Below are 19,848 nucleotides of genomic sequence, written 5' to 3' on the forward strand. Positions count from 1 at the left end.
AGGCTCAAGATCACATTTGAGCTACTGGTAGGTGAAATTATATTAGTTTATGAACATAATAAACATATAATATTGAAAGAACGTAGTTTTTATAAAGTTGTCTTGAAACAGAATAACACTATATATATATATATTCTATTTGAAAAAGCCAAGGAAAAATCTTGAATTTTAACATAATAAATTAACAACTTAGTGAACTTCACGTTGTTAGAAAAATAATACGATTAAATGCAATATAACTGTTTTGATTCGAAGAATATTTGCATCACTTGTAAAAGGCACAATTTTAAATAAACTTAACAGAATTTAGTTATCAAACTGCTATTCTATTCTGATTTATTCTCGCAAATATGGATAAAGCTTTCAAAGCTACATTTTTGTAAAAAAAGAAACAGCCTGTTTTGTTTCAATTTTACAAAGTAAATTTAACTCTTTCTAAGTTTTTCAGCCATGTACTTTATTTAATTAGTTTTATATTATATGCTGTTGGTTTTATCATAATTAACACAATTTACGAATGGAAGGTTACAAATTGATATCAGGAGTCATTTGATGGTTGAGATAAAAACCGAAAAAGAGAGTTTAACATTAATTTTTGTTGATCTCAAAAGAAAAATACATCTTCTCGAATGAGCCTTTCTGAACTTTATTCAAGGAAAACTGTCAGAGTATTTTTATCTTTACAACAATAATTACAAACAATAACGAGATTAATGAAATACTTGCAAGTGTTCATTTCAAAGACTAGTTACACAACAGTCTCTTCCTGTAATCTTGACAGTTTTCTTTAACAGCTAATTTAGCTAAAGATAATCAGCCATACTGATGAACAATTATTTTTTTCAAAATAACCAAAATCAAAGTATCTTTAGAATAATATTTAAATACCTTTAACATAATTTGTAATTCAACAATTTTCTTCATACAGCATTCATATGAAAGGAAGCTATTTTATTCTAGTGTTACATTTCATTTTATATATATTTGTTGATTGATAATGTTTTTAATTCATTTAAATTACAGTAATTTTATTTTTATTTTCTTCTATTACTTACGTGTATTTATTGGAAATGTGAATTTGAAAGTTTGCTGTATTAGAAATCCTGTTATTATATTATATTAGAAATCCTTATATATTATATTATATTATATTAGAAATCCTTATATATTATATAACACTGGATTAAATGGATGTTAACTTTATTACGTGAATATTCACAGGGCTTTAAAAAATAAGTTATCTAAGCGAACAGCATTAACCTTAGCTTAATGGTAAGTATCACAGCTTATGACGTTAAAAATCAGGTTTCGATACCAGCGATGGTCAGAGTAAATAGGTCATTATATAGCTGTGCGCTTAACAACAAGCACACAAAACTAGAAACAACAGCCTCTATTTATTATTCATTAAATACATTCAATCGATATGTATGTAATACATCAAACTTACTAACCATTTTTAACTCGTGTTGCAGTGAAAAACACTTATTAGAAGTGTGTTAACAACAGACTTATCTGAAGGCAGAAGTCAGTGTGAAGAATATTGTATTTATTCAGTTTGAAATGAAAACATGTAAAATAAAATTATATAGCCTGTATAAAATAATTAGTAGTACTCGAAGTGACATATTAAGAGAATATGCATAATATTAGTAACAATAACGAAAAAATGTGCATTAATTTTATTTGTTTTGATCTTATAGTACATTATTCTCAAGTCACATTAATTGTCTTCTTTATCTATCAAGTAAAATACTTCAGAACAGAAAAATTTAAACGTTGGTGTTTCTTTCAAGAAACCCAAGTACTGAAAAAGTTAAAATAATTCATGAGGAATCTGGTGACTTGTCAAGTAATCCGAAATGCAAAGAAATGTTCATTTACAGGTGTAAATGAACATTTGATAGAGGTAGCTTTACACCTTTACAATTCACTAAATTTCATTTCAATCTCAAGCATGGTCACTACGAATAGAAAGGGGAGCCTGGGAAAAATTATTTCATCCATTGTGCTGACGTCAAAGAATATTGAAGTAGCATATAGTACCACAAAGAGTCACAGGATGTAATCCCAATCATGTGTGCTATTAATAGTATACCATCATGCATGGTGCAAAGGTCGGTACGTCATCAACAGCATATATAACACAAAGTCAAAGGATATGATCCCATTCATTTGTGCCATTAATAGTATACCATCATGCATGGTGCAAAGGTCGGTACGTCATCAACAGCATATAGTAACACAAATCATAGGATATGATCTCATTCATATGTGGCATTAATAGTATACCATCCTGCAGGTTGTAAGTATATTTACATACGTCAATACTTATTCCCTTTTTACCCCATACTTACACCATTGCTATATGTTTCTTTTTTTTCTGTTAAAGTGCAGATGGACACGTGGTTCCAGCTCCTATCTAAGTAAGTATGCACCTGTTATCTTACAAGAAATGAAGTGCAATTTACCAGTAAAAATGTATGTTCTACATATCATGGGTTCATTAGACGTGTCAAGTAAAGGTGGTTTGGTTAGTGCCTTGTTGTGAACGTTATGCATCTCATCAGGATCTGACATACAAGCTGGCATCCAGTTGCGACTGTGACTTAGTCTTGCAGCAGATAAGTTACTATTGTGGCGAGCTATAGTTAACAATTAACAAATAATGGTCACTTTTTGTGTTATAGATAATCATCTTCTTCGTCTAGGTGTTCCAGCAATTGTAACGTTAATTGGGAAGCGATTTCAAGTTTTGCTTGAAGGTTCGTAGCCAATTCTCGACAGCGTGTTGTAACAGACCAGATTCCATTCGTTCGATGGGTCACCACATCTACCTTTAGGTTTAACCATAGCTCACGAATAACATGGATCACTTTAAACTTTGGGATTTACTTCAAAATTAAAACTGATTCAGATTGTGTGAGACCACTATACGTTGTATGGGCCAATCATTTGTACTTCACTTCAAGTTACTGATTTTTAGATGCCTGATTTGCATAAGTATTATCTGCGGAGTTTGAAGTTATTTTATGAGAATGGTTTTGCTTTGCAACAGCTATGGCGTTACAAATCCTGATTACTCTTCGTGATTTATTTTTAGTTTCCTCACCAAAACGTGTAATTTCACTGCAGAAAAGAAAGAATTCATGAATAAGGTAAAAGCGCGATTTATTTTTTGATTCGCAGCAACTCTCTCAGCCGTGGTTATTAAAGAAATACACATCAAAGCCTACAAATTCCAATTATTATTTATCTGTTTTGTGTACATCAACTGTTCTCTGAGAAAACAGATGTTAAGCTAATATTAAAATGAACAGAAAAGTAAGAATTTGATCTTCCTCTAGTCATCGTTATACCTACTTCTTTCAATAGTTATGAAAAATAAGGTTTAAACGCCATATATAACGAAGAAGGTAGAGATAAAAGCATAATATTTTGTTTCATTTTTTTAAATGCTTGTAGCTCTTCACATGAACAAAGGAATGGTGTGAAGGAAATAAAGTATTTCTAGGGTTAGTGGAAAGAATCAGTGACAGCTTTACGTTCATTTTTAAGATTTATATTCTTCGTACGGGGAATTTAACACGCATATAAGTAAATAATGTAATTTGTTAGAAAAATGTAAGATCGAAGTGAAATACATCCAGTACAGGCATATCGGCTTCACTGCATTGGTTTATGCTCGAGAGGATAAACTCGGACTTCAGAGAATTGCGATGCTAGTCGGTAAGGTCACGTGATCCCCTTTGTTCTGAAAACCCAATCATTCACGTAAACAACTATATTTAAGTGCATACAACCCGGGTTCGGAAGGGTTTGACAAGACAAAAATACATCGTCACAACGGAAACACATGAAGCGAAGCGATAACAGGGCCTAACGGTATACGAGCTCAAAGTGGAAACGTAGAGTGTATGCAAAAAAACTCAACAAAACAATATGAGGGGATGTGTGCTTTAACGCCGTCTAAGAAGGATGAGAAAAACTCGTAAGATCAATATGTCAATCGTTGTTAAACGTATTTTCCCGGCAAGCTCTTTAACTTCGTTGATCGAATTCAAAGGCACACCTACGATATTTTAATCCAAAAATATATGAAAAATTAAGTGTAAAATATACATGAATAAGAGGTCGCTCTGCTAATGAACATTGAAAGACGAATGTTTAGAAATTGTCATACATATACTCAATCATACCATTCATCTACATAAGAAAGCTGATATTTCACCAAAAGAAAAGACGTAGCCTTGGCATTGATGCGGCACATCTTCATTTCTCTACATTTTATGTTTGTTATCTCTTTGTATCCAAAATTGTTTCTCTTAGTTCTGAGTTTAGTCATAGGACAATTACATGTAAAATCTTTATTAGAACTGAAAGTTTATTGCTGGGGCAATTAAATAAAGTACATTTTTAATATGCACGGATCATCTGTGTTCGCAAGTTGCCCACTTTTGATGCTTAGCTCCACTCATACAGTGGCCACAGGTGCGTAGTACTCTCAGATCTTACTTTTGATGCTTAGCTCCACTCATGCAGTGGCCACAGGTGCGTAGTACTCTGAGATCTCACTTTTGATGCTTAGCTCCACTCATGCAGTGGCCACAGGTGCGTAGTACTCTGAGATCTCACTTTTGATGTTTAGCTCTACTCATGCAGTGGCCACAGGTGCGTAGTGGAATAGTACTCTGAGATCTCACCTATCTGAGTCCTATATGTATAGTAATGAAGTTATTTATTTATTTATTGTATGGTTGGGTGTATTCTTGTGAGCGTTGAGAGAATTTGTTCTTTGACTGTCGGTAAGTTCTTTCTTTCTGATTTACAGTGCTTGTCATCGCCCTCATACGCTAAACGACTAGTGTTAAATCTTTTAGTTACTCAGACTATGTATTTCAGTTCCATTAACTCACAACAAAATAATTGTATCGACGCTATCATTTACATCTTCAAGTCCACTGTTAACGTCCTAAGTATTGTTTGTTTAATTATCTATGTTTGTTTAGTTGAATTAAACGCAAAGTTATTCGAGGGCTATCTGCGCCATCTTCTTGCCATACACTCATTTGTCTTTCTTTTCGCAAATTCACGCCCTTTATCATCTATATCTACCCTCCTAGATCTTACGTTATCCTACCCAGATGGATCAGCGATAAGTCTTAGTATTTGTAACGCTAAGATTCGGGTCTTGATACACGCAGTGGGCAGAACACATATTGCCCATTGTGTAGTTTTGTACTTAAGTATAAAACTACTTAGTAATATTCTTAGACTTAAGAATCTCAAGCGACATAAGCTAATAAAATTCTAAACTAATCTGAGTTGACTTCTTTATAAAGACTTAAAAATGTTACTACACTCGTGTAAGATTAGTTAGTCTAGAATAGAGCTAATGGGTTGTAAACATTTATAATTATAAACTGGAAAGACTGAAAGCTAAATAGATTTTTCCGGCGCAAAAACACTATTATAGGCTTAGCGTATATGTAAAGATATATATATTAATTACCATGAGTTGAGCATAATTTCATGATTTGTTTGTTTCTAGCACAAAGCTACACAAAAGGGAATTGAACCCCGGATTTTTGCTTCCTAAGCCAGTAAACTTACTGTTGACCTATTGAGAAACATTTCTTATATTAGAGTTTTCTTTTAAATTACACACATGAATTACAGACCTATAAAATACTTTAAATCCTAAATTTTCAAAAAAGGAAACTAATTTTTGTATACAATAAGGTTAAAACTTTTCAACTGCAAAACATTGAGGATTTGAAGTTATATTTTAGAAGTTGTTGTTTTTTGTTTTTGTTTTGCTGTATCATAAACAACAACAAAAAAAGATATTATACTAAGAGTACATTTGTATAAAGTTTCACCCTAAATTTCATCAATGCTTATTTCAGCACGAAGTTACACAACGTCCGTCACAAGGAATCGAGTACTAGGATCTTGTATAAGACTAGAGGGAAGGTCAACACCACTCACCGCCAACTCTTGGGCTACTCTTTTACCAACGAATAGTGGGATTGACCGACACATTATAACGCTCCCACAGCTGAAAGGGCGAGCGTGTTTGGTGGGATGGGGATTCGAACCCGCGACCTGCACATTGCGAGTCGAGCTCCCTAACCACATGGCCATGCAGGGCCCGTACCTCTAACTATACCCAGGCTTTATTGAATTGAACCTATACTTCGAGCTCTATCTTTTTTTTTTCTTAAATGCCTTTTTCATCAACAACTGGCATAAAAAAAGAGCTTTAAGTAATTTTTAACACGTGTATTTTTGTAGTTTGCTAAACATCTGTAAAGGTTCTAGAACTTTCGATTCAATCACTTAATAATCAAAATTAAAGCACCTGTTAACATTTGCTCTTGGGTTTAACACAAATTGTTTTACTACTTTATTTTTACTTGAACAGCACTAATAAACTCCTAACATATCCTCGAGAATATATGAGATTTGAATTCGTTTAATAATTATATAGAATTAACCGCGATCTCAAAGTTTGATTACAACAACTGAGTCTAAAACTGTCAATACAACTTACCCAGGATAAATTATTTTATTTCACGTTTAGTGAAATTTGTGAAATAATATATCTTAAACTCATGCTTCTATGTAGTATATTTACTAACATACTTACTAAGTTGATAGTTTTAAGATGCCAAATAAAAGTACATTTCACTAACAATAAATATAATATATTATGATCCATATTGAAGAAGCTATTATAAAAAAAACAACAATTAAATGCAGATAAGTTTAATTATTAATTCTTAACTGAAAAAATATTCGCGAAGGTTTAGTGTTTTCATACGTCTCTTTAAACTTAAACCAGAAATATATTCCAACTATTTTATACTGATTATTGCTATGTATAATGAAATTTTCTAGTTCGCTAATCTTAAGCAACATCAGAATTTTCACAGCACTAAGTATGGAAAATTCGACTGATGAGATTTTATTTTATCAATGGAATAGTAATTAATTAATTACGAAAGAAGCTTTTGACATCCTGTATTTATCTAATCGTTTAACTTTAAACATGGGTTTCTAGGAATACTTATAATTTATTTCGGACTTCCACTGTTCACTGCTGTCAGTGAAGTGAAAGGACTTCTATTTGAAACGGTTAAACAAACCAACAATTATCCAGTGAAGTAACAGTGACGAGTTTTATTATTAGAATGCAAAGAGCCGTGTTAACTTCCAAAATGTGCATTAGTCTGTTTAAGTTTCAATGGCATTAGTGACGAGAATTATAGCTCTACATGTGATTCATCATGTTCTACTTCAATATCATTTAACACGATTTTAATGTACAAACTACCATGATACTTTCTAAACTAAGTTTGTTACATCTAAGTATTTTCCAGCTTAATTAACTCAGTAATTAGACATTTTTACTGTATAATAATTGATTAAATATTTCTACATATCATTGTACAATCAATAATTAGACATTTCTATTGGTCACGGTGCAATCAATAATTAGATATTTCTACTGGCCACTGTGCAATCAATAATTAGACATTTCTACTGACCACGGTGTAATCAATAATTGGACATTTTTACTGGCCACTGTGCAATCATTACTGACATATTTCTACATATCATCGTACAATCAATAATTAGACATTTCTACTGACCACGGTGTAATCAATAATTGGACATTTTTACTGGCCACTGTGCAATCATTACTGACATATTTCTACATATCATCGTACAATCAATAATTAGACATTTCTACTGGTTACTGTGCAATCAATAATTAGACATTTCTACTGGTCACTGTACAATCAATAATTAGATATCTCTACTGGCCCCTGTGCAATCAATAATTAAACATTTCTAATGGTCACTGTGCAATCAATAATTAAACATTACTACTGGTCACTGTGCAATCAATAATTAGACATTTCTACTGGCCACGGTGTAATCAATAATTGGACATTTTTACTGGCCACTGTGCAATCATTACTGACATATTTCTACATATCATCGTACAATCAATAATTAGACATTTCTACTGGTCACTGTACAATCAATAATTAGATATCTCTACTGGCCACTGTGCAGTCAATAATTAGACATGTCTACTGGCCCCTCAGTGACACACGGTATGTCTGCGGACTTACAACGCTAGAAACCGGGTTTCGATACCCATGGTGGGCAGAACACTAATAGCCCATTGTGTAGCTTTATGCTTAATTGCAAACAAACAAACATTTCTACTGGTCACTGTACAATCCATAATTAGACATTTCTACTGGTCACTGTACAATCAATAATTAGACATTTCTACTGGCCAAGGTGCAATCAATAATTACATATTTCAAGAATGTTTTAGGAAGTTTCTCTGTCTCTCTTTTTTTCTTTACAGTACTATAATCGTGTTCCTGTCACATTGTCTTATCAAAGCACAACCACACTATCGAATTTTGTATTTTGTCTTCCAATTTTCTCCCTTCAGTCACATCTTTATTTTTATTTCTTTTCCGAAACATTTTTCATTTCTCGAACATGATTCTCGTTCCTTATTCACTCGTTTAGATTTTCTTACGCTGAACTTTATTCCACATTTACCATTTCCCTACCACCAAGGGTAGGATATCGTTTTATTTTTTTTTAGTGTTAGGTTTTTTATTTGGGCCGAAAGAAACTGATTAAATTTCAATCTTGAATTCGCCACACGACTCACCTGATAAGAAATTTTGCAAGATCTGTCAAAAGATGGATAAGAAGCTTCAAGTGCCATTGACTTTTTGTGTTTGTGTGAAAATTTAATAGTGAAATAGGATAGTTTATTATTTCAGAGCCTCTCAGAGCCAATGATGAAAACAATGTTTCAAATCCTTTCTAAAGAATAAACAATGCATTTCAATAATCTGAGAAAATTCTTAGTTTAGTCAAAAGTCGTAGAAACTCAGACTTTTAGAACTTCGAAACATCAAAAAATAAGTTCGAGAATATTTATACCTACAAACCTAAAAGACGTCGTGGTGCGTAATATTATTACTTACTATTCTATATTCCTAACTTTTCGATAAAGATGATGTCAGATCGGCTTTGTATTTCCTGAAAGCATATGTCACTCTATAACATAACATCATTTTGAAGCAAAGTGTTCTTACTGTACTATTTCCCTAGTGATTGAACGTTAAACTTGGGGACTTATGACATTACAAAATTAGAGTTTGATCTCTGCTGTGACAAGGTAGCTTTGTGCTTAAACATACAAACACATTCTACAGTATTATGCGACTCGTGCAGTCACCAACCTCTATTTATAACTAACTAAATACAGGTATCAGAAAGAGTTTTTTTTATATTATCGAGTTCTGAAATGACAGATTTTTGGTATAGCTTAGTAAGTAAGAAATAGTTTTAGATTATTAAGCTCAAGTATAATTTAATAAGAAAAGGATCCGCTGCTGTTCACATCATTAACCACAACCAGGATAATTAATAAACACCTAAACTAATTAAACTAAAAAGGAAGGCTTAACTGAATGTTGTTCAGAACGTTTTATGATAGAAATCCCTGCAACTTTACGTTGTTTTCTGCTTATAAAATTCGATAATAAAATAATACAAACATAGATCGTAATTCAATATTTGAGTCTGTTTTAAATGCAAGTTAATATTTTATCACATCTTTTGGATTGAAACCCGAGAACAACAGGCGAGTTCTCTACCAACTGAGCTAAAGGGATAACTCTCTAATACGTGATAGTAATGTACTTTTTTAGCAACTTAAACTAAACATTCTTCCCCCCTCATAAACAAGATCTGTCCCCCGGGTTTATAGTCTCCCCCCAAAGTGGGTCAACGGAAAGTCTATAGGCCTACGCCGCAAAAATCAGGTTTCGATACCAGTGGTTGGCAGAACACAGATAACCCATTGTGCAGCTTTGCACTTAACGATAATCAAACATCGGGCTTTATCTCAGGGTCTTGAAATGGTCCATCTGTGAGCACCAGTATTTCTTGTAGTAATTTCAATATTAGTGTTTCCTTGGCTTCGATTTAACTCCATGACCGTTTGCACTATAATAGAGTGCTCTATTAAACAGAGCTAAAAGTTAACCCACTAGCGCGTGCTAGTAAGGCATATTTTAACAAGTTAAATTATCAAACTACCCCACATACACTAAATTCAAGCTTTCATAAAGTTCCTCTTGAGGTACATCAATAGTTTATAACGTTTTTATCGTGATTACTTGAATGCTAACATCTAAACAATTCGTAAATTTTTATATTTCCTGCAAGGTTATGAAGTATAAATATCTGTAGTATTTTGCATAAATTAGTTATTCTTTGGGTTCAACTTATAAATTTCCCCAACTTTGCACTTATTTCAAGAAATAAAATTTTTCTAATAGAAGATAAAATTATTCATGTCTTTTATGAAAGTGTTATTTTTATTAGATATGGTAGCCGAATATATTGTGACAACAATTTCATAAACAGATGAGCTAGAAAGTAATATGGAATAATTATATCGAATCCCATTACTCTATGTCAAGTGCCGACGAGGCCTTTCGCCCAGTACCAAGACCATCTTAATTTGATTGTATTATGGCAGACATTGAGACGCTATTGATATTAATTATTAGCAAATTACTTAACATAACTGTTACGGTGTGAGCTGGATCAAACTATTAAAGTGTAATTTTTTCATCTATTCACACGCAAGCAATAGGGTAAAAATTACTTTGACACTATATCTATTTATATATCTATTTTAACACCATATATAATTAATTATTATTATTTTCTTGATTTAACCTACTAATTACTCACAAGAGATGACAAACCAGATAAGCTAGGCTGCTTGATGTTTACTTACCACTTCAATTAACTGCGATAGTTTCAGCTTTATTCGAACGTTCAGGGCTTCACTAACGTTCAGCACAGGTCGAACCAACTTATTGTAGGGGGATATAAGATCATCGTAGAGCCTCTTAGCGTCAGGGTTAGCTTCTGTGTCTAAGAAAAATCATCGAAACTTAGAAACATGCGAAATCATATGGCTTAATCTATGTTTCTAATGACGATTTGGACGAAGCCAACATTGTCTAACCCTCTTTAAAATATTGCTGAAAAATACCAATATCTTTTGACAAATTTCTAGAGATCTTCGCATATGCTGAGAGATATATTTCAGGAATGTATTATATATATTAATATTTTATTTTTTTAAAGCATGTATTAATTCTTGTTAGATACAATAAAATATAGCACAAGGGTTGAAAAAATATATCTAACAACTACAAAAAATGTATTTGTTTAAATATAATTCGTAAAAATAGAAATTCAGTTGTTACTATAATATTCTGATTATATTGTCGTAAAAGAACAACAGTAAATGTTAAATGTTTTTAATATATTTTCTAAGACTGAGTACTTCAAATATTTGTATATAATATCAAAGATAAATATATATATTTTTTCTTATACCACTTACACACTACGTTTATTACACTCTCAAAATAGAAGTTTCGAAATACAATATTAGCTACTTTTACAATATTCATCTAAGTTAGGGTATAAAACTTGTATATCATAAAACAGTTGATCATATTGGTAATTGTAGCTGATACAATAATATTGTTATTAACAACCAAATCTGATAGGAGGTCAAGATATGAGATCAAACTGAGAAGTCTTCGATGTTTACCGTCAGCAGACACGAGAGATCGCAAATGTATTTTCTCCCAATTTAAATAAGAAATTATTAATTAATTTTAGAATACCGCTAGTTTATGCTCGCATGAAATCCCTAAGGTTAAGAAAACTGACGATACTTTGCCACATTGCTGAGACACTGAGCGTTGGGTAAAATTGTGATGGGAAAATGCCACTACTTTAGCGACCCTACAGTATAGAACAGGCACTACAAAGAAGAATTATGGTTGCTCAAGAATCAGATGAACTGCTTGCTGATAACTGAAAATCACCCTAAAAAGAATGCAGAAAAAATGCATAATCACAAGATTCATTGGTAATGGATACCCGGAACAAATGACGAAAAATAAAATAAAAAGATTAATAAACCAAGAATAAGCATGAATAAATTACGGATATAAAACCATACTCCCTATTTCAAAGGTATCTCACTAAAAACATACAAAGGCTATGTAAACAAAGGTTAGAACAGTATTCAGAAGCCACTACACGATATGAAAGCAGCTAGTACACACTGAACCACCTTAAGACCGTGGTTTACAGTATACTTTATAAATGTGGATTCAAATACATTGGAGAAATAAAAAATACCAACAACACTAGAATTTAAGAGCATAATAAATATTTAAGGATGTAATACAGATTGATGTGCAGTAGCCCATCATGTCAAAGTAGACCACGTGACATGTTGAAATAATGTTAAGCTAACTGGATATGAACTACAAACGAGAAAAGTAAAGATAACAGAAACCTTATACATTCACCTAATCAATACCGCTATCAGTCAACCTGGGACAGGAGTCAGAAAACCATGAATACTCCTCATTTAGATCAGTAGGGTTAGTTGATTCAAGTTCTACTGGGAGTGAGACCTTTGATGACTGGTAAGTCAAAAAGACCCAGGATCGAATCCAGGTCGCTACCATTTCAGAAATTGTCCTTCTCAGAACATTTCTAAAAACGACAGCAGAAAAGCTACCGAAACATAGGATTTGAGCTAGTCAGTAATTAGGATATAATAATTAAAGAAAATATATTAGTAATTAATTAATAATCAAAATTAGTTGATCGTATATGCTACTAACCATGAGAATGAGTAATGTTTTTTTGTGTTGTTTTTTTTCAGTTTGTAACTACAAATGGATTTTCCAGTATGGTATTTTTTCTTATTCTAACTTCCATACTCAAACACCTTTGTTGCTTCTTTCTAGCATGTAATGTTTCTTTGGACCTCTGTGAAAGATATAAGGGGTGTTGCAAAATAAATTACACTTTTTTCCTCGAAGTAATGACGAACTTGGTAGGACCGCGAATATCATCATTCGTGAGAAAATGCCATTTCAACGTGCTCTTGGGTGTTTGACTATTTGAATTTCATTTTTTGCGAAAACGTTTGAATCATGGTGCTCACTAGAACTTAGGTTCGTGTCGCATGTGCTACCTTCGGGATGGCTCAGAAACTAGTCGCAGACATGCTCCGAAAATTCAAGTCTTTCGATCGACACATCGCAATGTCAGATTTGAAAAATCCGATTAATGCCTCAAAATTTTAAAAATTGTTGAAGTTGAAAGAGTGGTCCGTGAAAAAGTGGTGGAATATGGATTGGGAACTCTACAGATTTAAATCCTGCCGAAAATGTCGGAGCTTTCGTTCAGCAATGCACAGAAGAAATTTTGGAAACTCTGTCTGAATGTGAGAGACACAAACGTGAAACCTCGATTCGTGATCTCACTGATGTGCTCACAGAGACAGCCACAAAAACAGACATGTTTGTTGCATTGCTGAAATATTTTGCAAATCGATTAAAACTCGTGCGTGAAAACAATGGTGGCCCAATCAAGCGATATTGATACTTGGAATTACTTTTTTGATTGAAATTACAATCTTCTTTTATTTTTTATGCTCTCGGGGAACAAAAGTGTGATTTATTTTGCAACACCCTTTAAAAGTATGAGATCGGAAAGTTAGATGTTAGTTGAGTTAGGTAAAGTCTATCTATGTTGTCTTTGTATTTTTGTGTCTTTGGGACTTCACGATTTAATCTTATATTTTGATTTATTCAGCTTACTTTATTCTAAGAACTTCATTGGGTTTCATTTATATATATGTTTATAGACTTCTTCAGCCTTGTTCACTGAAGTGTGAGCCAGTAAATAGTTTTTTTACTTTATACCTAAAATATCTCTTAGATTTCCTTTCTTGATAAGACTAGATTTAGCATTGTCAGTTGAATGGAATATTTCTGAAGAACTTATACGTACATTTCTTTTTACTGGGATAAATTTTGTTAATAATGATTCTCTCATAGTTATTTTCTACCCCTAAGTTCTTCATTGTATGCCGTGTTTTAAACAGCTAATTTTTAATTAATATCATTTGTAATATTTTGAGATATTAAAACATATATTTTTTTAGCTGTCAATTTTTATGTGGGTAATTCTGTAAATATATATGTATGTGTATGTATATATATACATTTATATTCATATATGTTTGGTTATGTGTAACTATGACGACTTACAAAACACTGAATAATTTACTTAGGAATATTATTTTACTCATAATTTCGGGTTATTACTCGAGGTTTACATTTAGCTTTTGTGGCCATAAAATTCTGACAACCTACATATAAAGTAAAATATTCTTACAGTCAAATACTTTACTATATTGCAGCTTCATCGATAAGAGTAAAGTGCTATCAATTCCTAGGTCCTTTTTAACCTAGTTTGCCTTTTCATTTTAAATATTTACCTTAAAAGTTTAAGGAAAAAATCGAATATTGATGCTTTAAAACAATAAAAAAGTTGAGGTTATCTCGATGTACTGCTGAGATTATATCTAAGGTAGCATTATTATAATTATTTGTTTAAGGAAAATAAATAAATAAATACGAAATATAAGCTATTTTTCTTCCCCAGAAAAATTTATTAAATTATGTTTCGGTTTTAGACACGCATAACAATGGAACTTAAAAATATGTTTTATGTTTTTCGACATCAAGTAATGGATCACTTTTGAAAGACGCTTCAGCTAATTCGACATCAAGTAATGGATCACTTTTGAAAGACGCTTCAACTAAGTACTTCAAGTTTTTAGTGATCATCTTTGAAAAAGGCTTTAATTAATGAATTCTTGTTCCTCGGAGATCACCTTTGAAAAATGCTTCATCTAAGGACTTTAATTTCTTCAGGGATCACCTTTGAAAGGTACTTCAACTAAGAATTTCAAATTCTTCAAGGAACACCTTTGAAAGACACTTCATCTAAAAATCTCAGTTTCTTCAAGGAACACCTTTGAAAGACACTTCATCTAAAAATCTCAGTTTCTTCAGGGATTACCTTTGAAAGACGCTTGTTAGAAGATTTTTTTTTTCTTTGCAATAAAACAATTAGTTTTGTGTTCTTGTCTGTTCTTACAGGAGACACGTGTCTTCTGTAATGTAGAAGTTTTTATTTCTACGTAAACATGATGCAGGCCTGGTAATCGACAAAATAATCATCACGTGATAATTTAAGCAAGCAAGTTATTTGAAAGATTGTTAAAACGTTACTCTGTTTACTTATATCATTATCTTAATCTGATTAAGTTACATCAGTTCAGAGTGAGTGGCTTTGACAAGAGTAATATCCTGTAAGCATTTTTAAAAGGTATTTATGGCTCATTAAACAATAACAGCAACATATCTTTGGTTAAGATAAAGTGTTGGCATAAGATGTCATTATCTCTTTCAAGTGTCAAATTTTAAATATATTGACTTTCCCCTAACACTTTATCGATTTCTTTGTTTCTTTCATTTTATGTGTCAAAATGAAAAATATATAAAGTACACTAACGAAAGAGAAACAGTAGAAATCAAACAAATCTAATTATTTCAGAACAAGCATATTAGCAAGATTTATTGCTATGACTTGTAAGTTATTTGATTATATTGTACAAATGATTTATTTCATTCATAGCTATCTGTTTTACCATACTTCATTATATGATTAACAAATTATGATAATTAACAAAATTAGTTGTGTGAAAACTTTAAACTGATTCAATGATACATGAGATATATCTCAAGTTCCTTGGTATAAAATTAATATAATTTCTGTCGTTCTTCAAAGCATAGTGTGAATGAGAAATATGAAATTTATCATTACATTTAAACTTCACTCGTTTCCCAAGTTAAACATGAGAGTGAATACAGTGACAGTAGATAAAGAAGGCCTACTACAATACATCAAAAATTAAACCACACATATATTAGTATTTATGCCTGCAAAGTAGTTCGTGCTATTTATAAAGATTGTCCACTAACTTAATTGTGGTAATAAAAAGCTATAACAGTTGAGATTGAATTGTAATGGATTGTTCGGAGTATAATAAGACTTTGTTTCAACGATTTAAACCAACATATGCCTTGGTTGAGTGTTAAACTTTTAGAACAAGTTTTGCATGTTTCTCTAATGACTTAATTTAATTCATTTTTGAAAGAATTTAAAACTTATAAAAACAGTACCTAAGTGATTATGTAGTGGTTAGTAAATATATATTATATCGTTTTGTACATTAGTACGTTAAAGCAACATTCAGCTTCTTATGAGTCTTTCGACCACTACTCAAAATAAAGTTACAACTAGTTCAAAAGAGAAGAGTTATTATTTTCCTTCAAAGAATGGAATACCCGAAACTCTTGTTCAAAACCCAAGTATACACAGCTTCATGATATCATTTTTTTTCATTTACAAGTTTGTTAGTGATATTATAATTGTATTGTGCACACTAAAACTAGGTTATCTCAAATATAAAGACTCTTCTTATTTGGTGCACGTTTGCCAGGGACAGTTATAGGCAATCTGGTAAGAAATCCAATTAGTGTGAAACAGTTTACCATATGAGTTGAAGCTTCAATCAGTTTGTACATACAAGTACTTCAATTTCTCCGGTGGATCAGTGGTAAATTCCACACTTACAACACTAAAACTCACTCGAGGCTCGATTCCCCATGTTGGACAGAGCACAGATAGCCCATAGTGAAACGTTGTGATAAAAATACAATAACAACAACAGACAATAAGTTTTCTTAGATTTAAGTGTGTTTGACAACAGACTTGTGACAAAACAATTTAATCGAACAGGTGAAGCTAGCTGGCAACCGTCTCTCGAGAAGTTTGTGTAATGATCGCATTGCTGTTCAAACATCTACACAGTTATATTATAACCCCCTATACAAATATGCTACTGAAAAAACATCAATAACATAGTCCAAACAAGTGTAGAAAAACGTCAAAGCAGGTATAAGAGTGAGAAAATGCTATCATTTTATTCAAAGTCGTATCATCGAAAAGGTATGATTTAGAATTAACCGCATTAGTTTTCTATTACGGTTATTTTAATTCATCATTATAATAGTATTTTCGTATGTTATCGTTCTGTGGATACACTTATTTGTCGTTTGTGTTACTTGGAAACATAAATCATACATTTCGACGAACTGATCGAGTGCTCAACTTCATGAAGCTAAACGCGGGAGTCATTGGTAGCTAAACGCGCGAGTCATTGGTTGAAATTTTAACTATAGACAAACGAAAGGTTTTTTCTAGCCCAATGAAGTCTCTTTCTGAGGAAAGTAATTAAATAAATCCCGATTTAGCTCCACACATCACCTGTTTTGTGTTTGTTTTTGCTATTCGCTAGACTTTTATTTCCGCAAAAAATATGAACAACAAATTATCCATCATACACTGTTCTTTTACCCAGCATCTTACAGAGAACAATGAAGCTACTGACATCTTTTATCCTGTTTCTGATAAAGCAAAAAACGAACGTAATAATAGGAAGCATTTATTAAACGTTTCGGAATCATGATGGATTACTAGTATACTTATCCTATTTCTCTACCAAACTTTTCACAGCGGTTCACTGAAACGAACATTGCATTGCTTTTTTTTTCTATTTTAACAAAACAATACGTAGCCAAGGTTATTTTCAAATAACATTCATTAATAAAGTTCAATAATACATATCTTGAAAATCGACAAAAACTCATAACACCCTACTCATTGACATTTTTACAAAACCCTTCAATTGGGCATGGCCCAGTGGTTAGTGTGTTCGGACTGTGAATCCGGAGATTCTTGGTGTGGGTTTTTGTTTGTGTTTTTTTTTTTTGCTGCAAAAACGCGCTGTGAGGTTGTAGATTAATTATAAAAGTGACGGTAAAACCCCACTATTCAGTCAGACAATAGTAGTCTGTGAGTTCTCTTGATTAGCTACTTTCCTTCAAGTCTATCAATTCCAAATTTGAACACATATTCGCGTAAAGCTCTTTATCTAGCCTGGTACGAGAATTCTGAGACAATCAAATAAACTTTCAGGTCGATAGGCCTCAGAGAAGAATAGAATTATTTCAAAATTTTCATACGATGTAGATGTTTGTTAGTATTTATAACAGACACTATATTAGTTCAACAAAGAAAATATCTGATCGTCAGCAAGCTCGAGACTTTTTGCTGTTGTGATTGAAACTGATGTTTAGAGCTCATCCTACAGTAAAGTGAAGGAAATATGATGTACATTACATAACTGATATTTATAGCTCATCCTACAGTAAAGTGAAGGAAATATGATGTACATTATATAACTAATGTTTATAGTTCATCCTACAGTAAAGTGAAGGAAATATGATGTACATTACATAACTAATGTTTAGAGCTCATCCTACAGTAAAGTGAAGGAAATATGATGTACATTACATAACTAATGTTTAGAGCTCATCCTACAGTAAAGTGAAGGAAATATGAGTACATTACATAACTAATGTTTAGAGCTCATCCTACAGTAAAGTGAAGGAAATATGATGCACATTACATAACTGATGTTTATAGTTCATCCTACAGTAAAGTGAAGGAAATATGATGCACATTACATAACTGATGTTTATAGTTCATCCTACAGTAAAGTGAAGGAAATATGATGTACATTACATAACTAATGTTTAGAGCTCATCCTACAGTAAAGTGAAGGAAATATGATGTACATTGCATATTATAGCTTTAATTCAATGTATGGGAGATATATACATTTAAATGTGGCAGCTGTAGTTTCTTAAAATTTTAAAGAGGACGAAAATAAAACGCCAATACAAATCAGTCTGTCAACAAGATAGAACGTGACTTTCTAAAGCTTTTAGTTTTAATTTGAAATACTTTTCTACTGAGCTCTATCGTGTGTAAATATAAGCTATCGAAACCAGTGAAACGTATAGATTTCATCTTCTTTTAGAGCAAAGCCTCGTCGATATAAAAAATCCATGATATTCCATAATATTGATCCATTTAGAACATGAATAAGCACAAAGATTAAAAAGGTGTATTATTTGTGTTTCAAACTAGGTTTTATTTTGCGCTGCTTGAAATGTTCTTTTTTCTGTTTGTTTGGTTGTTTGTAATTAAGCACAAAGCTACACAATGGGTTAGATGTGCCCACCACGGATATCGAAACCCTGTTTCTAGCGTTGTAAGTCCGCAGACCACTGTGCCACTGGGAGGCTGTTTGTTTGCAAACACATCTTATATCTGACGTCATTTTGCTGACTCGGTGGTCCAGATTTCCCATCTGACTTTTTTCCAGTGTTCCATTTTTTTCTAGAGCATATTTATATACCGTATCAAAATGGGGGGGTGGGAAATGTTTTTGATAAACAGAAGGAAGCAGATCATTGATAAATGTGAAATTTCCTGGTTAGACTTCCGTTTTAAACTGACAAAGAAGCGCTAACAATATGGAAGATACAATTCAGAGAAAACCTCCGAAGCTTTAAAATGAAAGAAAAAGAAACAAACAATGAGAAAAATTTTATGTTACCCGTTTACAGAATCTACATTTTATATAAGTATAATTTTAAAATCTTTAACAGTCGTTTTCCTATACGAAGTCAATCAGTGTAGTGGTAAATTATATTACAAATAAGAAGCGTATAAAAAACCATAAATTCAGGCGTATAAAAAAAACATAAACTCAGCCGTATAAAAAAACATAAATCAGGCTTATAAAAAACTCATAAACTCAAGAATATTAAAATACCCATAAACTCAGACTTATAAAAAACCATAAACTCAGGTGTATAAAAAATAAACTCAGTCGTATAAAAAAAATCCGTA

The 19,848-nt window shown here is 32.1% G+C and overlaps 1 protein-coding gene across 1 annotated transcript in view; it reads right to left on the reverse strand.

The window, feature by feature from the left end:
- Positions 1 to 17,461, reverse strand: part of LOC106458953 (acetylcholine receptor subunit alpha-like) — a 65,039-nt gene extending 47,578 nt beyond the window's left edge. The window contains exons 1-2 of the mRNA XM_013918522.2: positions 17,443 to 17,461; positions 10,862 to 10,995 (exon numbers count right to left, since the gene is read on the reverse strand). Of these exons, the coding sequence (XP_013773976.1) occupies positions 10,862 to 10,995; positions 17,443 to 17,449 (141 nt within the window). The 5' untranslated portion in view covers positions 17,450 to 17,461. The remainder of the gene's footprint in view (positions 1 to 10,861; positions 10,996 to 17,442) is intronic.
- Between the last annotated feature and the right edge of the window lie 2,387 nt (positions 17,462 to 19,848).

This window comes from Limulus polyphemus, unplaced genomic scaffold, assembly GCF_000517525.1.
Source record: "Limulus polyphemus unplaced genomic scaffold, Limulus_polyphemus-2.1.2 Scaffold537, whole genome shotgun sequence".
Lineage (NCBI taxonomy): Eukaryota > Metazoa > Arthropoda > Merostomata > Xiphosura > Limulidae > Limulus > Limulus polyphemus.